General features: G+C 44.3%; 1 protein-coding gene across 2 annotated transcripts in view; it reads left to right on the top strand.

Moving 5' to 3' along the window:
* LOC126456890 (division abnormally delayed protein-like) overlaps window positions 1–25,164 on the top strand; it is a 1,035,355-nt gene that overhangs the window by 847,256 nt on the left and 162,935 nt on the right. For both annotated transcript variants that reach the window (XM_050092724.1, XM_050092725.1), the window contains exon 4: window positions 1,052–1,226. In XM_050092724.1, the coding sequence (XP_049948681.1) occupies window positions 1,052–1,226 (175 nt within the window). The remainder of the gene's footprint in view (window positions 1–1,051; window positions 1,227–25,164) is intronic.

Consider the following 25,164-nt stretch of genomic DNA (forward strand, 5'->3'; position numbering starts at 1 on the left):
TCAGAGCTATTTGAACCAGCATGTGACGAAATGAGAGGAAATGCAGATGCCGATCAAAAACGCGAAGAACTGTAAGTAATCAGTCACCTACGTAATAAGCTAGACGCGAACTGTTTCATAATCTACAAATATCACGTATCAAAACACAACTGTATCATTCTAGATCCCACTGAAGATTCCTTAAAGTAAAAGGCGAAATGCTTCTGGGAGAAATTAAGTACCTTTCAGCAATAAAAGGCAGTTTTTATTTACAAAACAAACATTCTATGTCTTTATTTTTCATGTCTACATATTTGTGGCCGTGCACACGCTACACTGTAGCGTGTGACATGACAGTCTGTAATGTAACGATGTTGGTGCGTGAGAAATAGCGTGCTAATCGAGTTTCGAATTCGTATAGTTCGTTCACACATGGAGCGCCCTCTCCTTCACTATGAAAATGCCAGACCACACACGAGCGCTGCGACTCTGCAACAATTCGACGTCTTGGGTTCACTGTCATCGATCATTCTCCGTACAGTCTCGACTTGGCCCCATCTGATTTTCATCTGTTTCCAAAATGTAAATAACATCTTCGAGGACTTCGCGTTGATCGTGATAAAGTGGTGAAAGCAGAGGTCGGGTTATGACTCCGTCAACCAAGTCAAAGATTCAACGTGACGGTATCAACAGACTGGTCTCTCGTTGGGAGAAATGTGTTCGTCACCAGGGTGGCTATGTTGAGAAAGAAATATATGGACATGAAGAATAAAGATGTCGAATGTTAATAACTTTTGTTTTATTTAAGGAGCTTTAAGAGATTTCACATAAAAAATTCTGAGGTGTTACTTTTCAACACGCCCTCGGTCTTTAGTTATGCAGAGCAGTACTTCATTTGCTTCACCGACGAAGTCCGAATGTACGGGATTAACCTAGTAACGTTATAAGACATGAAAGATCCCACATGTTATCATTCTTTTACTTTGCAGAGATGATTTAGACTTAGTGATGCACATGGTATTTGTGTTGGCTTCACACGAACGTAGTAACAGAGTCGCGTTTTATTGTGCAGGTGAAGCGGTCTTGCGGGCCGCACAAGTGGGACGAGAGCTCGCCGGATAGCTCAGAGGGCGAAGAGGAGGAGGAGGAGGCGGGGGAGGCAGCGGGCGGCGGAGCCCCGCGGCAGCTCGCCAGCGGCCAGAGCGAGGTGCTCGGCGTCACCCTCACGCAGGGCCACATCACTACTGGTGAGTACCGCCGCTATGCTGCGAGCCAATACTTTGCGGCAGAAATAATAAACACAGAAAAATTACAAATTCAAGTACACAGTTTTGATGTTCCACAATAACACAGGGTGATCAAAAAGTCAGTATAAATTTGAAAACTGAATAAATCACGGAATAATGCAGATACACAGGTACAAATTGACACACATGCTTGGAATGACATGGGGTTTTATTAGAACCAAAAAAATATAAAAGTTCAAAAAATGTCCGACAGATGGCGCTTCATCTGATCAGAATAGCAATAATTAGCATAACAAAGTAAGACCAAGCAAAGATGATGTTCTTTACAGGAAATGCTCAATGTGTCCACCATCATTCCTCAACAATAGCTGTAGTGGAGGAATAATGTGAACAGCATTGTAAAGCATGTCCGGAGTTATGGTAAGGCATTGGCGTCGGATGTTCTCTTTCAGCATCCCTAGAGATGTCGGTCGATCACGATACACTTGCGACTTCAGGTAACCGGAAAGCCAATAATCGCGCGGACTGAGGTCTGGGGACCTGGGAGGCCAAGCATGACGAAAGTGGCGGCGGAGCACACGATCACCACCAAACGACGCGCGCAAGAGATCTTTCACGCTTCTAACAATATGGGGTGCAGCGTCATCCTGCATAAACATCGTACGTTCCAGCAGGTGTTTATCAGCCAGGCCGGGGATGATGCGGTTCCCTAACATATCGGCGTATCTCTCACCCGTCACGGTAGCAGTTACCTGCTGTCCAGCGCCATCTGTCGAACATTTTGTGAACTTTGTTTTTTTTTTTTGTTCTAATAAAACCCCATGTCATTCCAAGCAAGTGTGTCAATTTTTACCTCTCTGTCTACATTATTCCGTGGTTTATTAAGTTTTCAAATTTATACTGACTTTTTCATCACCCGGTATTTATTTTATTGTTCGTTGTGAACTGGGTTACGGTTTTCTAGGCCATTCTGAGACTACTTAAGACTAAACTAGTAGTCCACAACTAAACAGGTAGTCCATACAACTTCACCGAGAGTTTATAGGTGTAAAAAGATTTTTTTCCAAGTATATATCACCTTTTATGACTATATACATATATAAGAAAAAGCATAATGGAATTTACGAAGAAGCTATGGACAAATGAACCTTGTGACGACTTTATACTCAAAGATTAAAAGTGTAAGAATGTAGAGACGAAAAACAGTACACAAGTAGTAAATACTTTCACAGACTAATATGTTATATGGACAAAATAACGGGAGAATGTGATGAACAGGCAAAAAAAAAAAAAAAAAAAAGGAAATGGACAGAGGGGAGGAAGCAGTCAGTGAGATGTGTGAGGGGAACAATTATTTTATTCCTAACAAGTATATTATGGTGAGAAAATACTACTGGCTGCTCTTACTCTAATGAAGATGAGTAATGGAACTGCATTTGATCACTGAAGATTGCGTAAGCATTCTTTGCTTTGAGTTTATGAAAAGCCAGAATTTCGAGTTAGTTTTCTGCCTTTAGTTCCCTTTGGGAAACATCACATGTAATACCATAAAATGTCAGTCATTCGGATCATGTTCATCAGAAGTAGAATCTTTCTTTTTCAGTCTCCAACTCCTTTCTGGTTCAGCTAGTCTAGTAATTATAACCCTGTCTTATTGCTCTGTACACTGTGACAAATACTGTAAGATATCCAATAAATTCCAGTCTGTTGTAAAGGTGGAATATTCTGTTTACTCTAGAACAGAATGTGGGCAACCAGACTCCTAGTATAAAAAAACTGCTGCGTGTTTCCTAGATTTTAGTTTGCTGGCATGTACTTGTGAAGCCCTTCTTACAATTCGTACCAAAACACAAAAGAATTAATGACTTTAGCTGCCAGTGGACACTGATTTATATCAATTTGGCAAACTGAAAATTTGTGCTGGCCTGGAATTCGAACCAGGATCTCTTGCTTACTAAGTAGATGTGCTGACGACTACGCCCTACAGAAACAGCGGTCACCACAAACACATGGAATACCACAGCACACCTGCCGTCAGACCCTAATTCTCAACACGTATCACACACTACAGATGTTGTGCCCAAGTTCACTGGCCTCATTACTAGCGGCATCTTGCCGATTCCCGTAAGAGTTGGAGCTTGGTGGACATCTGTATTAAAAGACATCATTGGCCGTCATCGCCGTGATTATATATATATGTTGTGTCTGTTCTTCCGGACATGTCCGAAAGAATACACACAGCATATACACACAGTACCAAAAAATGTTCAAATGCGTGTTAAATTTTATGGGACTTAACTGCTAAGGTCGTCAGTCCCTAAGCTTACACACTACTTACCCTAAATCATCCTAAGGACACACACACACACACACACACACCCATGCCCGAGGGAGGACTCGAACCTCCGCCGGAACCAGCCGCACAGTCCATGACTGGATCCCCCCAGACCGCTCGGCTAATCCCGCGCGGCTACACACAGTACCATTTTTGATACGTACATTCTTATGCTTTTAGGTTTTGAGTGTAGAGCAGTAAAAGATTTATTTGCTTAAAACTTCTTTATGAATCTTATAATGCTTGTGATTTTGTACAGATACAAGGACATGAAAGGTCACATGCATTTTAGAAAAACAATGTTTGTACACGTACAAACTCCCGCTGATGTTATGTTGTTTATCTGTTTTGTTTTAAGTTGTCTGAGGATGACCTAGAAACCCGAAAGCCGGTTCACTATGAACTTTAAAATAAATGTTATTGTTGAACATCAATACTATGTGTTTCAGTTATTAATAAGTTTGTGTTTCTCCAAGTCTCGGCGAAATGTTCCATAAATAAGAAAAATATTTTTACACTTAGAGTCAGTCCCGTAATACGCGTATGGCAGCTGAAGCACATTTTGACACCAGATCGAGTTTTGGTATCAAAGGGAAGAGAGCGTTGTTCAACATGGAGACGATGAGTCAGTCTTTCTGTAACCGTGCTAAATGGGTTGTGGTCGAGTCTATCGTGCCGGCTAAAGAGCTAGTGACTTCGCCACGGTTGTAGGTATGTTCTTGCAGTTACAGGACAAAAAGTTTTCCAAAGTCTGGTTTGGAAGCCACATTTCGTTGTTGAATGCTATCAATGGGAGCAGGATGTGGCCGATCACCACAGCTGCATTTAGCTCCTATTATGGAGAGGGTGAAACGCGTGGGTGTTAAAACAATTACGTTGTGTAGCCTGGAGCTCGCACAACGGTAGATTGGTTGGTTTGGGGAAGGAGACCAGACAGCGTGGTCATCGGTCTCATCAGATTAGGGAAGGATTGGGAAGGAAGTCGGCCGTGCCCTTTCAGAGGAACCATCCCGGCATTTGCCTGGAGTGATTTAGGGAAATCACGGAAAACCTAAATCAGGATGGCCGGACGCGGGATTGAACCGTCGTCCTCCCGAATGCGAGTCCAGTGTCTAACCACTGCGCCACCCCGCTCGGTGACAACGGTAGAAGTTTGCCAGTAACCTTTGAGGTAGGAGAAGGGAAGTTGTGGACCTGAGGGCTGGAGGTGATGTTTTAATTGCGTGCTTTTATCAAGTCAGGAGTAAGTGATCTCCAGTGCTCAATAAAGTTGCTCTGCCAGTTCGGAAAGCTTTTAAAGAGTGTGCAAGGGCATTCCTGTGCGCAGGTGTGTAATTCTAATTAATGACTTTCTGGGTTTCGGCAAGTGTTACAGTGACACCAGGATCAGAATAACAAAGTGACTGACAGCTGGGCAAGAAATGAAAGCATTTTGTCTGTTCGCTTGATTTTCTGAAGCGGAATGTAGCTCCATTAGCAGTAGCTGTACAGTTCCGAACTCAGTACATCCATACGTTCTCCGTTAACATGCGGTATTGACATCTCTTTGCAGGATAATGATTGTCTTAGCTCTTTCGTAAGCAACTGTACAGTTAGTTTAACACATTCCATTAAAAAAATCCACTGAGAATCAGATAAAATATGAACAAGTCACAGCAGATGTCTTGTAGACTGCAAATGTTGTTCGCTCACTGATAATTGGCCACTGAGGTAGCAGACGCATATGACTACTATGCACCGGACAGATGGTACGACAAAACTCGCTTCTTATAAACAACTAGTTGGCAGTCACTTTGTAATTCTGATCCAGGAATAGCCGGCCGGTGTGGCCGTGCGGTTCTAGGCGCTTCAGTCTGGAACCGCGTAACCGCTACGTCGCAGGTTCGAATCCTGTCTCGGGCATGGATGTGTGTGATGTCCTTAGGTTAGTTAGGTTTAAATAGTTCTAAGTTCTAGGAGACTGATGACCACAAATGTTAAGTCCCATAGTGGCTCTGAGTACTATGGGACTTAACATCTATGGTCATCAGTCCCCTAGAACGTAGAACTACTTAAACCTAACTAACCTAAGGACAGCACACAACACCCAGTCATCACGAGGCAGAGAAAATCCCTGACCCCGCCGCGAATCGAACCCGGGAACCCGGGCGCGGGAAGCGAGAACGCCACCGCACGACCACGAGCTGCGGACAAGTCCCATAGTGCTCAGAGCCATTTGAACCATTTTTGATCCAGGAATAGTGAGCATGCGCGTACTCGGTAGGGGCAGGCCTCTTATCATAGCATGGAACAATTTGATATAAGGAGGAGATGGTTATTGAACAAGGTGGACTTGCAGAGGTTAAATTCAGGCCAGTACATTACATCTCCACCCTCCGTGAATTAATCATGAACCTTGGCGTTGGTGGGGTGGCTTGTGTGTCTCAGCGATACAGATAGCTGTACTGTACATGCAACCACAACGGAGGAGTATCTGTTGAGAGGCTAGACAAAGGGGAAACTACAGCCGTAATTTTTCCCGAGGGCAGGCAGCTGAACTTTATGGTTAAATGATGATGGCATCCTCTTGAGTAAAATATTCCGGTGGTAACACAGTCCCCTATTCGAATCTCCGGAAAAAGACTACTCAGGAGGAGGTCGTTATCAGAAGAAACAAAACTGGCATTCTACGGTTCAGAGCGTGGATTGTTAGATCCCGTAAACGCTCAGCAACGTTAAAAATTTAAAAAGGGAAATGGATAGGTTGAAATTAGATATAATGGGAATAGTGAAGTTCGATGGCAGGAGGAACAGATCTTTTGGTCCACGAGTTGGTTTAATAATGAATATGAAAATATGAATGCGGGTGATCTACTATGAGCAGCGTAGCGAACGCATTATTGTAGCCAAGGTAGACACAAAGCCAATACCCACTACAGTAGCACAAGTTTAAATGTAAACTAGCTCCGCTGACGATCAATCGATTGAAGAAATGTATGGTGAGATAGAAGAAATTATTCAGATAGTTAAGAGAGACGAAAATTTGTGATAGTGGACTGGAATTCGATGGAAGGAAAAAAAGAGAAGAGGAGTAGAGGAAAGGTATAAAAGAGGAAGCCGCCTGGTGTAATTTTGCACAGAGCGTAACTTAATCATAGCTGACATTTGGCTTAAGAATCATGAAAGAAGACTATACACATGAAATATATCTGGAGACACCGGAAGGTTTCAGATTGATTATATAATGGTAAGACACAGATTTCGAAAACAGATTTTAATTTGTGGGACATTTATAGGGGCTGATGTGGACTCCGAACACAATTTATTGGTTATAAACTGTAGATTAAAACTAAATAAATTGAAAGAAAGCATGAAATAAAGGAGATGGGACCTGGATAGCTTGAAAGAACTACATCGTGTTGAGAGTTTCAGAGGGAGCATTAGGTAACGATTCACTAGAACGCGGGAAAGGAATACAGTGGAAAACGAATGGGTAGCTTTCAAATGGCTCTGAGCACTATGGGACTCAACATCTTAGGTCATAAGTCCCCTAGAACTTAGAACTACTTAAACCTAACTAACCTAAGGACATCACACACACCCATGCCCGAGGCAGGATTCGAACCTGCGACCGTAGCAGTCCCGCGGTTCCGGACTGCAGCGCCAGAACCGCTAGACCACCGCGGCCGGCATGGGTAGCTTTGAGAGATGAAATAGCGAAGGCAGCAGGCCTAATAGAAATTCTTCGATAACACTGGAGATACTGAGTTTAATCGATGAAAGGAGAAAACATAAAAATGCAACATGTAAGGGTTTAGAAGCATGCGTCACTAGGGGAAAGATGGATAATGCCTACAGGAAAATTAAAGAGGCTTTTGGAGGAAAGAGAGGCGGGTGTATGAATATCGAGAGCTCAAATGGAAAACGAGTCCCAAGCGAGGAAAACTGAAAGATGGAAGGAGTATATAGAGGATCTATGCAAGGGAGTTGAACTTGAAAGCAGAATTGTAGAAATGGAAGACGACGTAGATGAAGATGAGATGAGAGATACGATACTGCTAGAAAAATTTGATCTGGCACTGCAAGACCTAAATCACAACAAGGCTACGAGAGCAGACAACAGTCCATCAGAACTACTGATAGCCTTGGCAGAGCCAGTAAAAAAAAATTAAAGGAAACATAAGACAAAAAAGGAAGAATATGGAGTAAGAATTAAAGTTCAGGGAGAAGAAATAAAAACTTTGAGGTTTGCCTATGACATTTCAGTTCTCACAAAGACAGCAAGAGACTTGGAAGAGCAACTGAATGGAATGGACAGTGTCTTGAAAGAAGGATATAAGATTAATAGTAACAAAAGCAAAACAAAGATAATGAAATGTAGTCTAATTGAAGATGACGTTGAGGGAATTTGATTAGCAAACGAGATACTGAAAACAGCAGAGGAATTTTGTTGTTTGGTCAGCAAAATAAATGATAAGATCTGTTTCCGTTGAAGTGTGAACTGGTTGCTTTTCTCTGTCTTTTCTTGTTTCTTCTGTTTAGAAATTATTGGCGGCATTTCCTCAGAGGTACCTGTAAACGGCATAGGAGTGTGTACTATTAGCGGTGTACACTTTCCAATCTGGTTCAAAGGGGGGTTGCGCAGTTTTTTGACAGGCGAAAAAAATTCTGAACGACAGAAGAAAAGGGGAAGATGATGAAGTGGCAGGGGGCAAATAAGAAATAGAACAAGATGCGGATAGATTGAGGGAATACTAGCCGTTAAAGGGGATAATGAGGAGATTTGGATTAGGCTACACTGAGCAACAGTTCCATATAATTTACCTCTATTGAGTGTTAAATGAAGGCACTTTGATTATATCAAGTCAGCCAGCGAAACGTAAGTATAAAGAGTATATTTTGCTTTTTGCTTTTTTGTGTTTTGTTTGTAATGGCTTTGCATTGATCGGGAATGTAACACTGAAAAATGAATCGCGTTGTTGTTGCGAGCAAGCGACTTTCGATTGTGTGTTGTTCCACTTTTTGTGCTGTATCGTACCAAAAAGAATCACTGAAATTCTTATCTTTCATTTTGAAGTCGTGTGGATCTCAAAAACAGAATAAACAGGCTAAGCAACAACGGGGATTAAACAGATAAATGTAGTGATATCGGCAGGACAGGAGGAAAAGTCAGAGTTTGTTCTGGGTGCCAGTTGCCCTATTTACACAACCTAGTTAGGGATCCACGGAGAAAAGAAGACCAACTTGTCACGAAACACTATTGAGTAAGTTCGGAGAACCAGCATCTGCGACGTACTGCAGACGATCCTACTGTTTCCATCATACATTTCGCGTTAAGGAACGCGAAGACGAGGTAAGAGACATCAAGGCTCGTACGGAAGCATACAGACAGTCGTTTATCCCTCACTCCATTTTCGAGTGGAACAGTAAAGGAATTGACCAGCAGTGGTACAAGGTGCCATCCAATGTGTGCCTTAAGATGGCTGGTGGAGTATGTATGTAGATGTAGATGCATCAGGAAAAAGTAAATAAATAATAAATGCTGCACGTCTATATTAGCTAGCATAACAACAAAGGTAGTTGATCGGTGATCAGAGATAGCCCTGACGTCTGCAGAGAGCATCCACAGTACATTTTACTGTCATGTTTGCGTCCTGGTATCTGTTACAGACAGAAATGACACTAATTGACATCCAGTCTATTGGGAGAGACACGCATAGCGAAACGTTTGTGACAGAAGCGCAGCGAAAGAGTGACCTAGGCTGACTAAATGTGTCTCCTCCAATTGATGCATGATAATTGAAATAACCTCTATTACTGTCAGGCTAAATTAAATGCAAAATACTGGAGTAGTGCAGAATGACTGCTCAGCGGCAAACGAATAAGAAAACGCCAAACTGTGACTAACTCCGTATCATCGTAGCAACAGTAATAACGAGGCGTAGCACACAGTGCTAATTAATGAAACAAGTCTGTCAGAGTACTTGTTTCTCGTTTACCACTCTATTCCATTAAACGTTGGGCAGAATTAATTATGCTTGATTTCAATTGTGGAGAGAAACATTAAAAGCGACAAGGTTCCAGTATCTGCTATAAATTGAGGTAATTCTTGTTATTGTTGCCATGATTTACAAGCACTCGTAAGAGTATACTTACAGTCTAAAAACAAAAACAATTATCTTTAACTGTTATTAAGCTCGCTAGCAAAAATTAGACACATTATCTGTGAAATCTACACGATGACCACCGCCTATTTCGACGTCAACGTTCAATAACAACTCACAGACGGCATATGGCAGCAAGAGCACTGGGGGGGGGGGGGGGGGGGGGGGAGGGGGTATCAAACGAAAAAACTACAAAGGACGAAACTTGTCTAGCTTGAAGGGGGAAACCAGATGGCGCTATGGTTGGCCCTCTAGATGGCGCTGCCATAGGTCGAACGGACCTCAACTGCGTTTTTTTTTTAATAGGAACCCCATTTTTATTACATATACGTGTAGTACGTAAAGAAATATGAATGTTTTAGTTGTAGCACTTTTTTCGCTTTGTGATAGATGGCGCTGTAATAGTCACAAACGTATAAGCACGTGGTATCACGTAACATTCCGCCAGTGCGGACGGTATTTGCTTCGTGATACATTACCCGTGTTAAAATGGACCGTTTACCAATTGCGGAAGAGGTCGATATCATGTTGATGTATGGCTATTGTGATCAAAATGCCCAACGGGCTTGTGCTATGTATGCTGCTCGGTATCCTGGACGACATCATCCGAGTGTCCGGACCGTTCGTCGGATAGTTACGTTATTTAAGGAAACAGGATGTGTTCAGCTACATGTGAAACGTCAACCACGACCTGCAACAAATGATGATGCCCAAGTAGGTGTTGTAGCTGCTGTCGCAGCTAATCCGCACATCGGCAGCAGACAAATTGAGCGAGAATCGGGAATCTCATAAACGTCGGTGTTGAGGATGCTACATCAACATCGACTGCCCCCGTACCATATTTCTATGCACCAGGAATTGCATGGCGACGACTTTGAACGTCGTGTACAGTTCTGCCACTGGGCACAAGAGAAATTACGGGACGATGACAAATTTTTTTCACGCGTTCTATTTAGCGACGAAGCGTCATTTACCAACAGCGGCAACGTAAACCGGCATAATATGCACTATTGGGCAACGGAAAATCCACGATGGCTGCGACAAGTGGAACATGAGCGACCTTGGCAGGCTAATGCGTGGTTAGGAATTATGGGTGGAAGGATAATTGGCCCCCATTTTATCGATGGCAATCTAAATGGTGCAATGTATGCTGATTTCGTACGTAATGTTCTACCGATGTTACTACAAAATGTTTCACTGCATGACAGAATGGCGATGTACTTCCAACATGATGGATGTCCGGCACATAGCTCGTGTGCGATTGTCGATTTGTTACGTGCTGAGGAGACAGGAATCAAGTGGGTTGGGGTGGTTGTGGGAAGAGACCAAACTGCGAGGTCATCGGCCTCGTCGGATCAAGGAAGAACGGAGAAGGAAGTCGGCCGTGCCCTTTCAGAGGAACCATCCCGGCATTTGCCTGGAGCGATTTAGGGAAATCACGGAAAACCTAAATCAGGATGGCCGGACGCGGGATTGAACCGTCGACCTCCCGGATGCGAGCTCGCGTGCGGTTAAAGCGGTAAAGAATAGCATATTTCATGACAGGTGGATTAGTCGTCCTCGGATTTCTTTCTGTGGGGAAAGTTGGAGGATATTTGCTATCGTGATCCACCGACAACGCCTGACAACATGCGTCAGCGCATTGTCAATGCATGTGCGAACATTACGGAAGGCGAACTACTCGCTGTTGAGTGGAATGTCGTTACACATATTGCCAAATGCATTGAGGTTGACGGACATCATTTTGAGCATTTATTGCATTAATGTGGTATCTACAGGTAATCACGCTGTAACAGCATGCTTTCTCAGAAATGATAAGTTCACAAAGGTACATGTATCACATTGGAACAACCGAAGTAAAATGTTCAAACGTACCTACGTTCTGTGTTTTAATTTAAAAAACCTACCTGTTTGCAACTGTTCGTCTAAAATTGTGAGCCATATATTTGTGACTATTACAGCGCCATCTGCCACAAAGCGAAAAAAGTGGTCCAACTAAAACATTCATATTTCTTTACGTACTACACGAATATGTAATAAAAATGGGGGTTCCTATTTTAAAAAAACGCAGTTTATATCCGTTTGACCTATGGCAGCGCCATCTAGCGGGCCAACCATAGCGCCATCTGGTTTCCCCCTTCAAGCTAGACAAGTTTCGTTCTTTGTAGTTTTTTCGTTTGGCGCTTATTTCGTGAGATATTTGGCCTGGTCACGATCAATGGACCTCCCTGTATATATATCCAAAGGGAGCCAAGGCGCTACCAAAAGTATTCCTCGACAACCTTACAGCGAACGTGCCGCGTATGGGCCTCTGCACCAGGAACAAGGTTCATCACCCACGCTAACTGCTGTTCATCGGCGACGAATGATGGCATTTGTACACCAGTACTACAGCTGGACGTTCAGCTCCAGTACGTGAATGTTGTGTCCGTGTACATGCATATCATGTCACCTTTCACGAACAGGTAAGGCAAGTATTCTGTTACTATATCCACGCTGGATCTCGGGAACCCCGTGGCCGTCAATGATTGTTGATGAATAACGCAGCCAGCCACAAGTGCTTTCAAAATTCATTCATTTCAATGCTGTGTTATGTTTCACGCGATCATGCCCATCTTCAGATGGATAACATTTGTGCCTTATGTTTTAGGCGCCAGACTTCAGGGTTGGTTTCGTTAGCTACATTAGTTTCAAGGGGTCTCATTTCCTTAAATCAATCATGCTGAAGATATTCTTTCCCATAAGGCTTCAGCATATTCTCATGAAAACTACATTTCAATATGACGTAGTTGTTTGATTAAATGTACCTTTCATTTACAAAAAATCCACGTTATTCGAACAGTTAACTGGCTTTCACATAATACATTTAAGAGCCAAAGAAACTGCCCCAACACGACGTGGCATGGACTCGACTGATGTCTGAAGTACTACAGGAGGGAGTTTACACCATGAATCCTGCAGCACTGTTCATTAATCCTTAAGAGTACGAGAGGGTGCAAATCTCTTCTTAACAGTACGTGGCAAGTTTCCCAGATATGCTTAATAATGTTCATGACTGGGGAGTTGGTGGCCAGCGGAAGTGTTTAAACTCAGAAGAGTGTTCCTGGAGCACTCTGTAGCAATTCTGGACGTGTGGGGTGTCGCATTTTTCTGCTGGAGTTGCCCTAGTCCGTCGGAATGCACAATGGACATGAAAGGATACAGGTGATCACACAGCATGCTTACGTATATGTGTCACCTGTCAGAGTAGTATCTAGACGTATCAGGGGCCCCATATCACTCCAACTCTACACGCCCCACACCATTACAGGGCCTCCACGATCTTGAACAGTCCATGGATTCATGAGACTGTCTCCATAGCCGTACACGTCCATCCGCTCGATACAATTTGAAACGAGACTCGTCCGATTTGAAACGAGACTTGTCCGACCAGGCAACATGTTTCCAGTCATCAACAATCCAATGTCGGTTTTGACGGGCCCAGGCGAGGCGTAAAGCGTTGTGTCGTACAGTCATCAGGCTACACGATTGGGTCTTCGGCTCCGCAAGCCCATATCGATGATGTTTCATGATGGTTCGCACGCTGACACTTGTTGATGACCCGGCATTGAAATCTGCAGCAATTTGCGGCAGGGTTGCACTTCTGTCACGTTGAACGATTCGCTTCGGTCGTTGTTGGTCCCGTTCCTGCAGGATCTTTTTCCGGTCGCGGCGATGTCAGGGATCTGATGTTTTACCGTATTCCTGATATTCACGGTACAGTCGTGAAATGGTCGTACGGGAAAATCCCCACATTATCGCTAACTCGGAGATGGTTTGTTCAATTGCTCATGCGAGGACTATAACACCACGTTCAAATTCACTTACATCTCGACAACGTGCCGTTGTAGCAGCAGTAACCGATCTAACAACTGCGCCAGACGCTTGTTTTATATAGGCGTTGCCGACCGCAGAGCCGTATTCTGCCTGTTTACATATCTCTGCATTTGAATGCGCATGCCTATACCAGTTTCTTTGGCGCTTCAGTGTAGATTTACATTGATGAAAAATGGTTCAAATGGCTCTGAGCACTATGGGACTCAACTTCTCAGGTCATTAGTCCCCTAGAACTTAGAACTAATTAAACCTAACTAACCTAAGGACATCACAATCATCCATGCCCGAGGCAGCATTCGAACCTGCGACCGTAGCGGTCTCGCGGTTCCAGACTGCAGCGCTTAGAACCGCACGGCCACTTCGGCCGGCCTACATTGATGAAAACAGAATGTGTTGCACAACGAATAACTTGACTGAACACTGCCAAACTGATACTTCAGTATCTCCGGGCCTGTCAGATGCACTGATTAAAATGTCATCCTTATACAAGCTTATTTTCAGTCCAGAAAAAATCCATACTTACAAATGAATAATATTGATAGTACGAGGGTCACTCCAAAAGAAATGCGCATTATTTTTGTAAAAATATAGTTTTCATTTTGCACGTGTGAAAGTTTTACAATGTGTAGATACGTCCTTCCCGCTTGTTTTCAAAGTTCAACCTGTTCCCGTGAGTGGCGCCGTCACAGCATGTCTTCAAGATGGGTGCTACACTTGACGTTCGTCAGAAGCAACGTGCTGTCATAGAATTCTTGTGATGTGAAAACGAGACAGTAGGAAACATCCACAAGAGGTTGAGAAAGGTGTATGGAGATGATGCTGTCGATCGCAGTACAGTTAGTAGGTGGACAAGCAGGTTACGTGATAAAAGCGGGCACGGCAATATTGAAGATTGTCCTCGCAGCGGCAGGCCTCGTACTGCACACACTCCAGGCAATGTGCAGAGAGTTAACGGATTGGTGACTGCTGACAGACGCATCACAGTATACGAACTGTCACGGTACGTTGGTATAGGGAAAGGAAGGCTTTGCAGAATACTGAAAGTGTTGACGTTAAAAAAGGTTTGTGCCAAGTGGGTTCCCAGGATGTTGGCAGTGGCTCACAAAGAAACAAGAAAAACGGTATGCAGTGAGCTTTTGGAACAGTACGAGAATGGTGGAGATGAATTTCTTGGAAGAATTGTGACAGGTGATGAAATATGGCTCCATCATATTTCACCAGAGACGAAGAGGCAATCAATGGAGTGGCATCATGCAAATTCACCCAAGGAAAAAAAATTCAAAACCACACCTTCTGCTGGAAAAGCTATGACTACGGTGTTTTTCGATGCCGAAGGACTCTTGCTTGTGGACATCGTGCCAAGTGGAACCACCATAAAGTGTGATGCATATGTGACGACACTGAAGAAACTTCAAGCTCGACTGAGTCGTGTTCCACCACATCGGCAAAAGCAAGATGTTTTGCTGTTGCACAACAATGCACGGCCACATGTCTGTCAAAAAACCATGGAAGCGATCACAAAACTCGGATGGACAAAACTGAAACACCCGCCTTACAGTCCTGACCTGGCTCCATGTGACTATCATCTCTTTGGGAAACTGAAAGACTCTCTTCGTGGAACAAGGATTGAAGATGATGACTCCCTTGTGCACGCTGCCAAACAGTGGCTTCAAGAAGTTGGTCCAGAATTTTACCGTGCGGGAATACGGGCGCTGGTTCCAAGATGGCGTAAGGCAGGTGAGAGGGATGGAAATTAGGTGGAGAAACGAAAATATTGTTCCTAAAGGATGTATCTACACACTGTAAAACTTTCGAACATGTAGAATAAAAGATGGATTTAAAAAAAATAGTGTTTCTTTCTTTTGGAGTGACCCTAGTACATGATGACCATGAAATGTGTCTAAGGTTACCCGAATTTATAGGGTGGAGGTCATAACACAGCATGCCCAGAGATTGCCCATGTGCAGTTTATGGACGTTTTCTAAGAGAAAGGTCGAATCATTGACATGACGGACGTGGGAGCATCTTAGCGACAGCTGGCTGCAGTGGAATGAGAACTGCAGTGTTGATGAGTTGGAATCAGGACACAGCGTGGAAAAAGGAGGAGGTATGAGTCTTTACAGAAGAGAACAACGTTGAAACCTCGATATATTAGGGTTGTTCGACACCCTGACGAACAGACGGGTTATACCAGCTGGATTCCGGGCAAAGGTTACAGGACAGCAGGAGAGTGTGACAACTAACCGTCGCGAACATATTACTGTAAGCTTGGGTGTCGGGCGTCGCCTATCGTCGAAACCTTTTTTGAAATTTGTGGTAAGTTCTTATGGGACCAAACTGCTGACGTCATCGGTCTCTACGCTTAACACTACTTAATCTAACTTAAACTAACTTATGCTAAGTACAAAACACACACACACACATACACACACACACACACACACACACACACACAGACACACACGGAAGGACTGGAACCTCCGACGGGGGGAGCCGCAAGAACCGTGACAAGGAGCCTCAGACAGTGCGGCTACAGCAAGCGGCGCACCGTCAAACCATATCACAGACATGCGAAGTGTAGCGCCAGAGCCGGCCGCGGTGGTCTAGCGGTTCAAGGCGCTCAGTCCGGAACCGCGCGACTGCTACGGTCGCAGGTTCGAATCCTGCCTCGGGCATGGATGTGTGTGATGTCCTTAGGTTAGTTAGGTTTAATTAGTTCTAAGTTCTAGGGGACTGATGACCACAGATGTTTAGTCCCATAGTGCTCAGAGCCATTTTTTGTACCGCCAGAGTCAACAGGGACGTAGAGTCGTTTTCTCTGGTGTTAAGCCAAGAGCCTCGCTTCTGTTTGCGGCGTTCACATCAACACCAGCGTGTCCGCAGATGGCGTGGCAGAAGGTCATAGGAAGCAGCCTCCAACACCTCCAACATCTCGAATCGTGATTCGGAGAGCTGTTAGATATGTAAACAGGACTGAATTGGTAGTTGTCACGGGAGACTGAATGCTCATCAGTATGCAGCAGGAAGGTAGAAATAGTACACTACTGGCCATTAAAATTGCTACACCACGAAGATGACGTGCTACAGACGCGAAATTTAACCGACAGGAAGAAGATGCTGTGATATGCAAATGATTAGCTTTTCAGAGCATTCACATAAGGCTGGCGCCGGTAGCGGCGCCTACAACGTGCTCACATGAGGAAAGTTTCCAACCGATTTCTCATACACAAACAGCAGTTCACCGGCGTTGCCTGGTGAAACGTTGTTGTGATGCCTCGTGTAAGGAGGAGAAATGTGTATAATCACGTTTCCGACTTTGATCAAGGTCGGATTGTAGCCTATCGCGATTGCGGTTTATCGTATCGCGACATTGCTGCTCGCGTTGGTCGAGATCCAATGACTGTTAGCAGAATATGGAATCGGTGGGTTCAGGAGGGTAATACGGAACGCCGTGCTGGATCCCAACGGCCTCGTATCACTAGCAGTCTAGATGACAGGCATCTTATCCGCATGGCTGTAACGGATCGTGCAGCCACTTCTCGATCCCTGAGTCACCAGATGGGGACGTTTGAAAGACAACAACCATCTGCACGAACAGTTCGACGACGTTTGCAGAAGCATGGACTATCAGCTCGGAGACCATGGCTGCGGTTACCCTTGACGATGCATCACAGACAGGAGCGCCTGCGATGGTGTACTCAACGACGAACCTGGGTGCACGAATGGGAAAACGTCATTTTTTCGGATGAATCCAGGTTCTGTTTACAGCATCATGGTGGTCGCATCCTTGTTTGGCGACATCGCGGTGAACGCACATTGGAAGCGTGTATTCGCCATCGCCATACTGGCGTATCACCCGGCATGATGGTATGGGGTGCCATTGATTACACGTCTCGGTCACCTCTTGGTCGCATTGACGGCACTTTGAACAGTGGACGTTACATTTCAGATGTGTTGCGACCCGTGACTGTACCCTTCATTCGATCCCTGCGAAACCCTACATTTCAGCAGGATAATGCACGACCGCATGTTGCAGGTCCTGTACGGGCCTTTCTGGGTACAGAAAATGTTCGACTGCTGCCCTGGCCAGCACATTCTCCAGATCTCTCACCAATTGAAAACGTCTGGTCAATGGTGGCCGACCAACTGGCTCGTCACAATACACCAGTCACATCTCTTGATGAACTGTGGTATCGTGTTGAAGCTGCATGGGCAGCTGTACCTGTACACGCCACCCAAGCTCTGTTTGACTCAATGCCCAGGCGTATCAAGGCCGTTATTACGACTAGAGGTGGTTGTTCTGGGTACTGATTTCTCAGGCTCTATGCACCCAAATTGCGTGAAAATGTAATCACATGTCAGTTGTAGTATAATATATTTGTCCAATGAATACCCGTTTATCATCTGCATTTCTTCTTGGTGTAGCAATTTTAATGGTCAGAAGTGTAATACCTGTTGTCACACACTTCCTGACCAGTGTATAGCAAATGACCTATTCCAGCAAGATAATGCAAGACCCCTCACTTCATTTCACAGGGCGAACGCGCTTAGCTGATCCTTGACTACATGAATAGTCACCTTATTGGTCTCCCGTACAGCGTGGTACAAGTTTGGGAAGCGATGAAGGGACGAATGCTTGCATACCAGCAATATTTCAACTGACAAAGTATGTGTTTCTGGCATGCAAGCTAATTTTTGAAAATGACATTCGGCAGCTGTTTTCTTCCATGCCACAACGTATATGAAAATAAACGATAGCCATCCATTCCAAATGAGATGAAAGTTTAAAATTTAATACTCGTTATACGGTGAACATCTCCACTTCTTCTTTTTCTTGTTCCCTTGTCCCGCATCGTTGCAGGTTCGGCATGATTGTTAACGGGTTTTTCACGGTTAGTTTCGCGAGTGGCCAGTTCCCACCTCGTTAACCCCCGGGACAGAACTGACTGTAAGTAGCGTTATCCATGTGAAGGTCAGAGAACTTTTTGTAAATTAACTGAGGCGGGACCCAGCCAGGTATTCACCTTGTGGGATGTAAGAAATCGCCTAAAAGCCGCGTCCAGGCTGGTTGACACACTGACCTCCCTCGCTAATCAGCCAGGCGGGTTCGATCCGGGTCCGACGTACCACCCCGTCCCGGAAGCGGCAATTCGACGCGCACAGCTGTTCGGGCAGGTGTAATAAACATCTTCACGAAAATTAATATATATCAATGGGTGCTTCAACGTCTTAACACTTTCCACTTCCATCATTATTCGTATGGCAACAGGTTTGTTTCATATAATTCTGTTTGACATATATATGCACTAATATTTCTAATATTTATAATAAATTTATTTAAAATAATTTATTCACATACACTCACACATTTTGGAATTGAAATTTATTTTAACAGTGACTTTGTTCTCTTCATATGAACAAAATTACTAATTGCAAGTTCTGTACAGCTTGAGAGTTCGGCTCTGGCTGTGGTCACACGAAGAATGAAGACCGTGCAGCGGTGCAAGTACTTGTATAGGAGAAATCTGGCCAGAGTCAAACACCAAACATAGTCCAAACTCGCAGCGTACAGGGCCCATCCACAGAGTGTCAAGAATAACTTTTTTAAAGAGATTTACTGCGTTTAGACGTACAAAACCTTCTCCATCCGTGTCACCGCTAAGCTCAGTCTGCATAGGCTTTCTGAAAGGCGTCTTCAGGAACATACTTACGGTTGCGAGTCGAAGAATCTTTTACTTCCTCCAACAACCCGTGATTGAGGATCGTGCTTGAAATCCGTCTCGTCATCTACCTCCACTCTGGCCAAGCAATTAGGGTACTTTAGCGGTGTTCCAAGAACTCGCGACACAGCATCACACTGATTTGTTTCTGTTCATCGCTCACCACTTTTGGGACGATCTTTGCTCACACCTTGCTCATCCCTACTTCGTCTCTCAAAATCAGGCTAAGATACGCTTTTGGCATAATGGAATTCTCTGCTCTCATTCTTACTCTCGTGTGTCGATCCTCGTTCAAAACGTTTTTTTGATTGTCTGCGACGCTGACGGACTCCCGAATCGTTCGTTGTCATCGAAATGTCCTCTTTTTTTTTTTTTTTTTTTTCCTTATTGAATTTCAATTCCCCCCGAAGGGGGCGGGCTGGCAGCAGCTTAGTATGCCGCTCTTCAGCCGACAGATTTTGTGACAAAGATCAAGAGAACAAATAATAAAAAACAGCCGATAAAATCGGTGACTTAGAGAGTAACAAGGCGAAAAGAAATCGTGGAACTTAAAACAACAACACAGGGATGAAGACGCTAATAAAAATACATACGAAGCAGACAGGGAAAACAATAGACAATTAGAAAAAACACGGCGACAGTCTGGATTTTGTTCGCAAAGGACATAAAATTCACACCTAGCGACAGCATGGTTTCTGTTCGCAACACGAGAAAGACAAACAACACTGAATAGTCACTGGAACACTGCACTAAAAAGTTGGCAAATGTGACACCACAGTCGAGAGCAGGTGGGGGGAAACTGGACAGAAGATGGGAAAACAAAAAAGGGGGGAAAGGAGAGTAAAAGCGAAGGGGGGGAACTGGGAAAGGAGCTGAAGGAGGATGAGGACCCATAAGAGGGGCGGGGGGCAGATGCGACGGGGAGTGGGGTTGGCAGAGGAGGGGAATACAAAAGGACTGGGGGGGGGGGGGAGAAGGGAGGTAGGGAGAGGGTTAGTGGGGAGAAAAACAGGACGGAAGGGGGGGGGGGGGAAGAGGGAGCCCAGGGAAAGGACAGAGGAACGGAGGGGGATTGAGGATCAGAGTTGATAGGAAGGATAAATGGAGGGAGAGAGGGCATCATCCGGGAGGGGGAGTTGACGGAAGCCACCTTGGGAAAGGAGATGGAGGGTGTAGAGATGGAGGGTAGGGGGGACACAACGGTAAAGACGTGGCAGGGGGTGGGGATGGGAGAGGAGAGGAACAACCAGGGGGTGAGGGGGTTCAAGACGGCGGGAGGTGTAGAGGATGCGGATATGTTCGAGGAATAGGAGCAGATGGGGGAAAGGAATGAGATCATAGAGGATCCGCGTGGGGGACGGGAGGCTGATACGGAAGGCGAGGCGGAGTGCATGACGCTCAAGGATCTGGAGGGACTGATAGAATTTGGGGGGGGGGGGGCAGATATCCAGGCAGGACTGGTATAACAGAGGATGGGACGGATGAAGGATTTGTAGGTGTGGAGGATGGTAGAGGGGTGCAACCCCCATGTCCGGCCAGAGAGGAGTTTGAGGAGTCGGAGGCGGTTGTGGGCTTTGGATTGGACGGAGCGGAGATGAGGTATCCAGGTGAGGTGACGCTCAATGGTGAGGCCAAGTCGAAATGTCCTCGGTCTTCCTGTAATATCTTGTAACACTTGTTAATTCTTAGTTCGAGTATGGCTGAGATTACCCGAATCAGACTCAGCGATTTTTTTCAGTTTAATGTGGAATTTGATTGCTTATCGTTGCATCTTTAATCTCGACGTGTCACCAAGACGCACTACTGGCGCGCAAGTCACCCAATGTGGTGTCGAATGAAATAAGTCTTGCGCTTGGCGGCCGAACTTCCCTGAAGGCGGCCTCCCGGTCAACGATGCCGTACGCTCATTTCCATTTTACCAAGACGCACTAAGCTCGACACTTTCCTCACTCTGTCACTGCTCGGAGGTGACTAGGCCATATCACATTTGTTGGACAAGCATCCTCTCCTCACCACCCTTTCCGCTGAAAACCGCATCGCTCTATCCCTTTTGGTCTACTCCCGAAACCTTTGGTACAAACCCTGCAAGTCGCCAAGAAGCCGGCGCATATGTTGTAACCATGTAGACTGACTACGACACTAGTTTGTTTTAGCTGCGCGGGCAGCTTTATCCGACTCCAGGGACCACAGCGGTGCCTACGAGAAATGTGGACCCCGCAACGAACTTGTGACATCACACTAGTCGCCTTCACAGCCACACTTCCCGAACGCTTGGCTTCGTGTAGGGCCGACAGCAAATCATTAGGTAAAGGAAAAGCTACCTACAGAAGGTCTACCTTGTCGTGTGATATCGACAGCTTGCATGCATTTAAATGGGCAGTCAAGAATTACTAAACTCATCTGAAATAGTTACTCCCTCTCCGCCGCAGACGGCTGCGGGCAGTCGTAACACCTTCAGTGTCACGTGATGTGACGTACGCGCCACGGCTCCTCTCTCTCGTGGGCATTGGACCCGCCACGTGACGTGAAGCGATGTCACGTGACGTGAGGTGACGTGACGTGACGTGTGTGAGGAGGGCGTGTCACAGGCCTGTTGCGGTGTGCTGTCTGCTGCGCGTGCTACATAATATTTATGAGATACAGGTATTTTTAGAGCTGTTATGAAGAAATAATTTCTTTTGTTTCTAGCCTTTTTAATTTACTTAATGAGTAAATTATTGTTACACAAAAAAGGTCACAGTCGTTAGACATGGATCCGAGGTCAAGCCCCACTATGGAGCATTGTTCTGACTTGCCACGAGTATTCACCTGTTTTGGTAGGGTAACTCCGGGAGAGTTGGACCACTTTTTTTCTTTAGGGCGAAATTAATCGATTTTTATTTTTTTTTAACTTCTGGCAGCATTTTCATATAGATTGTCATATAAACTTCCATACAATACATTATTGAGGCCCTCCCACTCAAAGTGCAAGTCACACAACGAAATAAAAATACACATCAGCGATCCATCTCACCCGTAGGTGTATGGGTGAGATGGACCAGTGTAGTGGGAGACATGGACCACGTAAATAATTGCTACTCATGAAGAAAAGAGTGAATGGAAATCATACATTTTTACTGGAATATGTAGTAATGAATACAGTAAGACATTTCAGACCAAAACAATTTTATCAGTTTTTTGTAAATAGTAAGCGAACACTGGATTTTCATTGATTTGTAGATTTTGTGCAAACTTTAGGATATTTTTCTCCTACCACAGCTATTACACTTATTAGCAAATGATGAACAACATTCATGTGACCATCGTGAACAGGAAATACACTGAATCCAATCGTCTTTTTTGTTGGTTTCGTAATAGATATCACCGCACCCCACATATTCATCTTCATCCCATTCGTCAAAGCTATTTTCAGTACCTTCTACAAAGTCTTCAGTGTTGCAGCTTTCTGCATCTGATGAACACGGTGGACTGTTTGCAGCATTTTTCTTTTGCTTGGGTCTCTTTTTCTCCTCGCTAGTGCTCTGCTTTGTTGGTAGTTTTTGTTCCCTTTTTTCTGTTGCCTTTCTTTCCTCATCCCTCTTTCCCTTTACACTTTTAATATTTTCAGCAGAGTTTAACTCTTTGGAGACAGTTGTTGTATTCCTCTTGAAATTCGGTGTTTTTCAATAGAAGGAACAGGTGATATTTCTTCCGAAAGCTTTGTCGGTGTTTGCTTAGACATCGGAGTGGTTAGTTTTGATGTGGAAATCGTGGAAGTCTCGTAATTCGTAGGAGTGGTGCTTGAAGTTGTGTCGGCGGAACTCAGCTCTTTTGACGTGCTTGGGGTCGCTAGGTTTGTTGATGAGCTGTGAACTGATTGGTGGCTTGAGTGCTAGATTCAGCTCCTATATTTTTTGGCACTGACTCAACTTTCGACAAAAAAGCATAGTCGGGAATTGCAGACATACTCAGTGGAATTATTCCGCATGCCTTGAAGCCACTTGTACCATTTTCGACGGTGGCTGATTTAGCCCACGCTGAATTTAGTAGTTTTCCAAACTGAATACGGTTTATTTTCCTCCCTGGATTATTTATCAAGAAATTGTTGCAAGCCTCGTAAAAATAGTTTTCAAGTGATTTGAAAAATGTTCGATCCAACGGTTGCAACCAGTGGGATGTATGTGGAGGTAGACTCATTAAAATAATCCCTTGTTCCCCTGCAAACTCTAAAGTTTCCAAACAGCTTGTGTGAGACGTGTGTCCACCAAGTATTAACAGTACTTTTCCTGCTGGTTTCCTGGGAGTGAAATGGTTTTTTAGCCAATCCAGGAAAATAGAACTGTTTACATATACAGATTTTTCAGACATTCTTACAATTGCATCAGGTGGCATTTCATCCATAAATTCCTCCTTTAGGCTTTTCCCATTCATTATGGGAAAGGGTGGAAGAAGTGTTCCTTCGCCATTGTCTCTCCTTTCTCGCCAGATGTGACTGACGCAACGTTTCTTGAACCTTTAATTGCTAAAACACTGCCAGTTTTGTTGCTCAGCTGCAGTCCAGTTTCATCCATATTGTAGACGTGGCCTGGTTTGCCAAACCATTCGTTTTCGCGCATGACAGTTGCAAGAAGCCTGAAACACTCTTTCACGGTGTCTTTATTCATCCCTTTGGCTCGAGCAGCTGACACACCTTCCGCTCTTCTTACAACTATATTGGGATTACGTCTAAGAAAGGAATGAAGACAGTCGTAACCAGCCTTTTTTAATTCCTTATTGAAACTATGTTGCGTATTTAGCCTTTCAGCTAATTCAAATGCCATACTCCTTACCGTGTCTCTACATGGTGAAAAACCTCGCTCTTGAAGTTTCTTAATGTGAACGATGACTTTTCGTTCACTCTCAATACCCAGTAAAGGCTGACATCCCATACTACCCTTAGAATAATTTTTTGACTGCAATCTTCTTTTCAATGTAGTTTTAGGTATACCAAAAGCTTTAGCTGCAGCATTGCCACCTATGATATTATCCCGCACAGCATGTATCACCTTCATCAATCCATCTTCGGTCCATTTGCCTCGCTCACAAGATCCGGTCCTTTTGTAATTAGTTGGCATTTTTCTGAAAGAGAAAAATACCAAGTATGCAAAAACATGTTATTCGATCAATTTTTAAAATACTAATGTAATTTCCATGGTCACTTAAGATATATTTAATTGTGGTCCATCTCTCCCTCATTAAAATGCATGGTCCATCACTCACAAATAGAACTGGTCCATCTATCCCGATTGTCTGGGAGAGATGGACCACCCCGATTTCAGTCTGCAGTTTTGGAGCTCGGTGGCAATTTTAGGTTAGGTACATGCCATCACATTTGTCAAGCCTTTAGTAATAAAACTACAGGAATAATGTGCAAACTGTGCCATAATACTAAAAGAACGTAACTGCAAGATAAAACTTTTCAACTTACCAAAACAGGAAATGTGATTTTTCTCCTGAACTAAGACGATAATGACAACAACACTTTTGCACGATGTTCGTTCAACAAAGAGCTTACTGACAAGTGAACGGTGCTGCTCTCTAGCGGAGCATTCGCGAAATACGAGGGCTATCCACAAAGTACATTACGTTTTGGAATTAAAAATAAATAAAGTGTTGGGAATTTTTTTTATTATATACAGATGAAAGCCACACTTAAATACTACTTTTCTACATAGTTGCCAATTAAATTAAGGCACTTATCGTAGGGATGGACGAGCTTGGAAATTCCTTCGTCGTAAAATTCGGCCGCCTGCGCCTTCAACCACGTGGTTACATCTTCATGAAGCTGTGCGTCGTCATCAAAACGCTGCATAACCAACCACTTTTTCATTGCTGGGAATAACTGG

This window comes from Schistocerca serialis, chromosome 2, assembly GCF_023864345.2.
Source record: "Schistocerca serialis cubense isolate TAMUIC-IGC-003099 chromosome 2, iqSchSeri2.2, whole genome shotgun sequence".
In the NCBI taxonomy this organism is placed as follows: Eukaryota; Metazoa; Arthropoda; class Insecta; order Orthoptera; family Acrididae; genus Schistocerca; species Schistocerca serialis.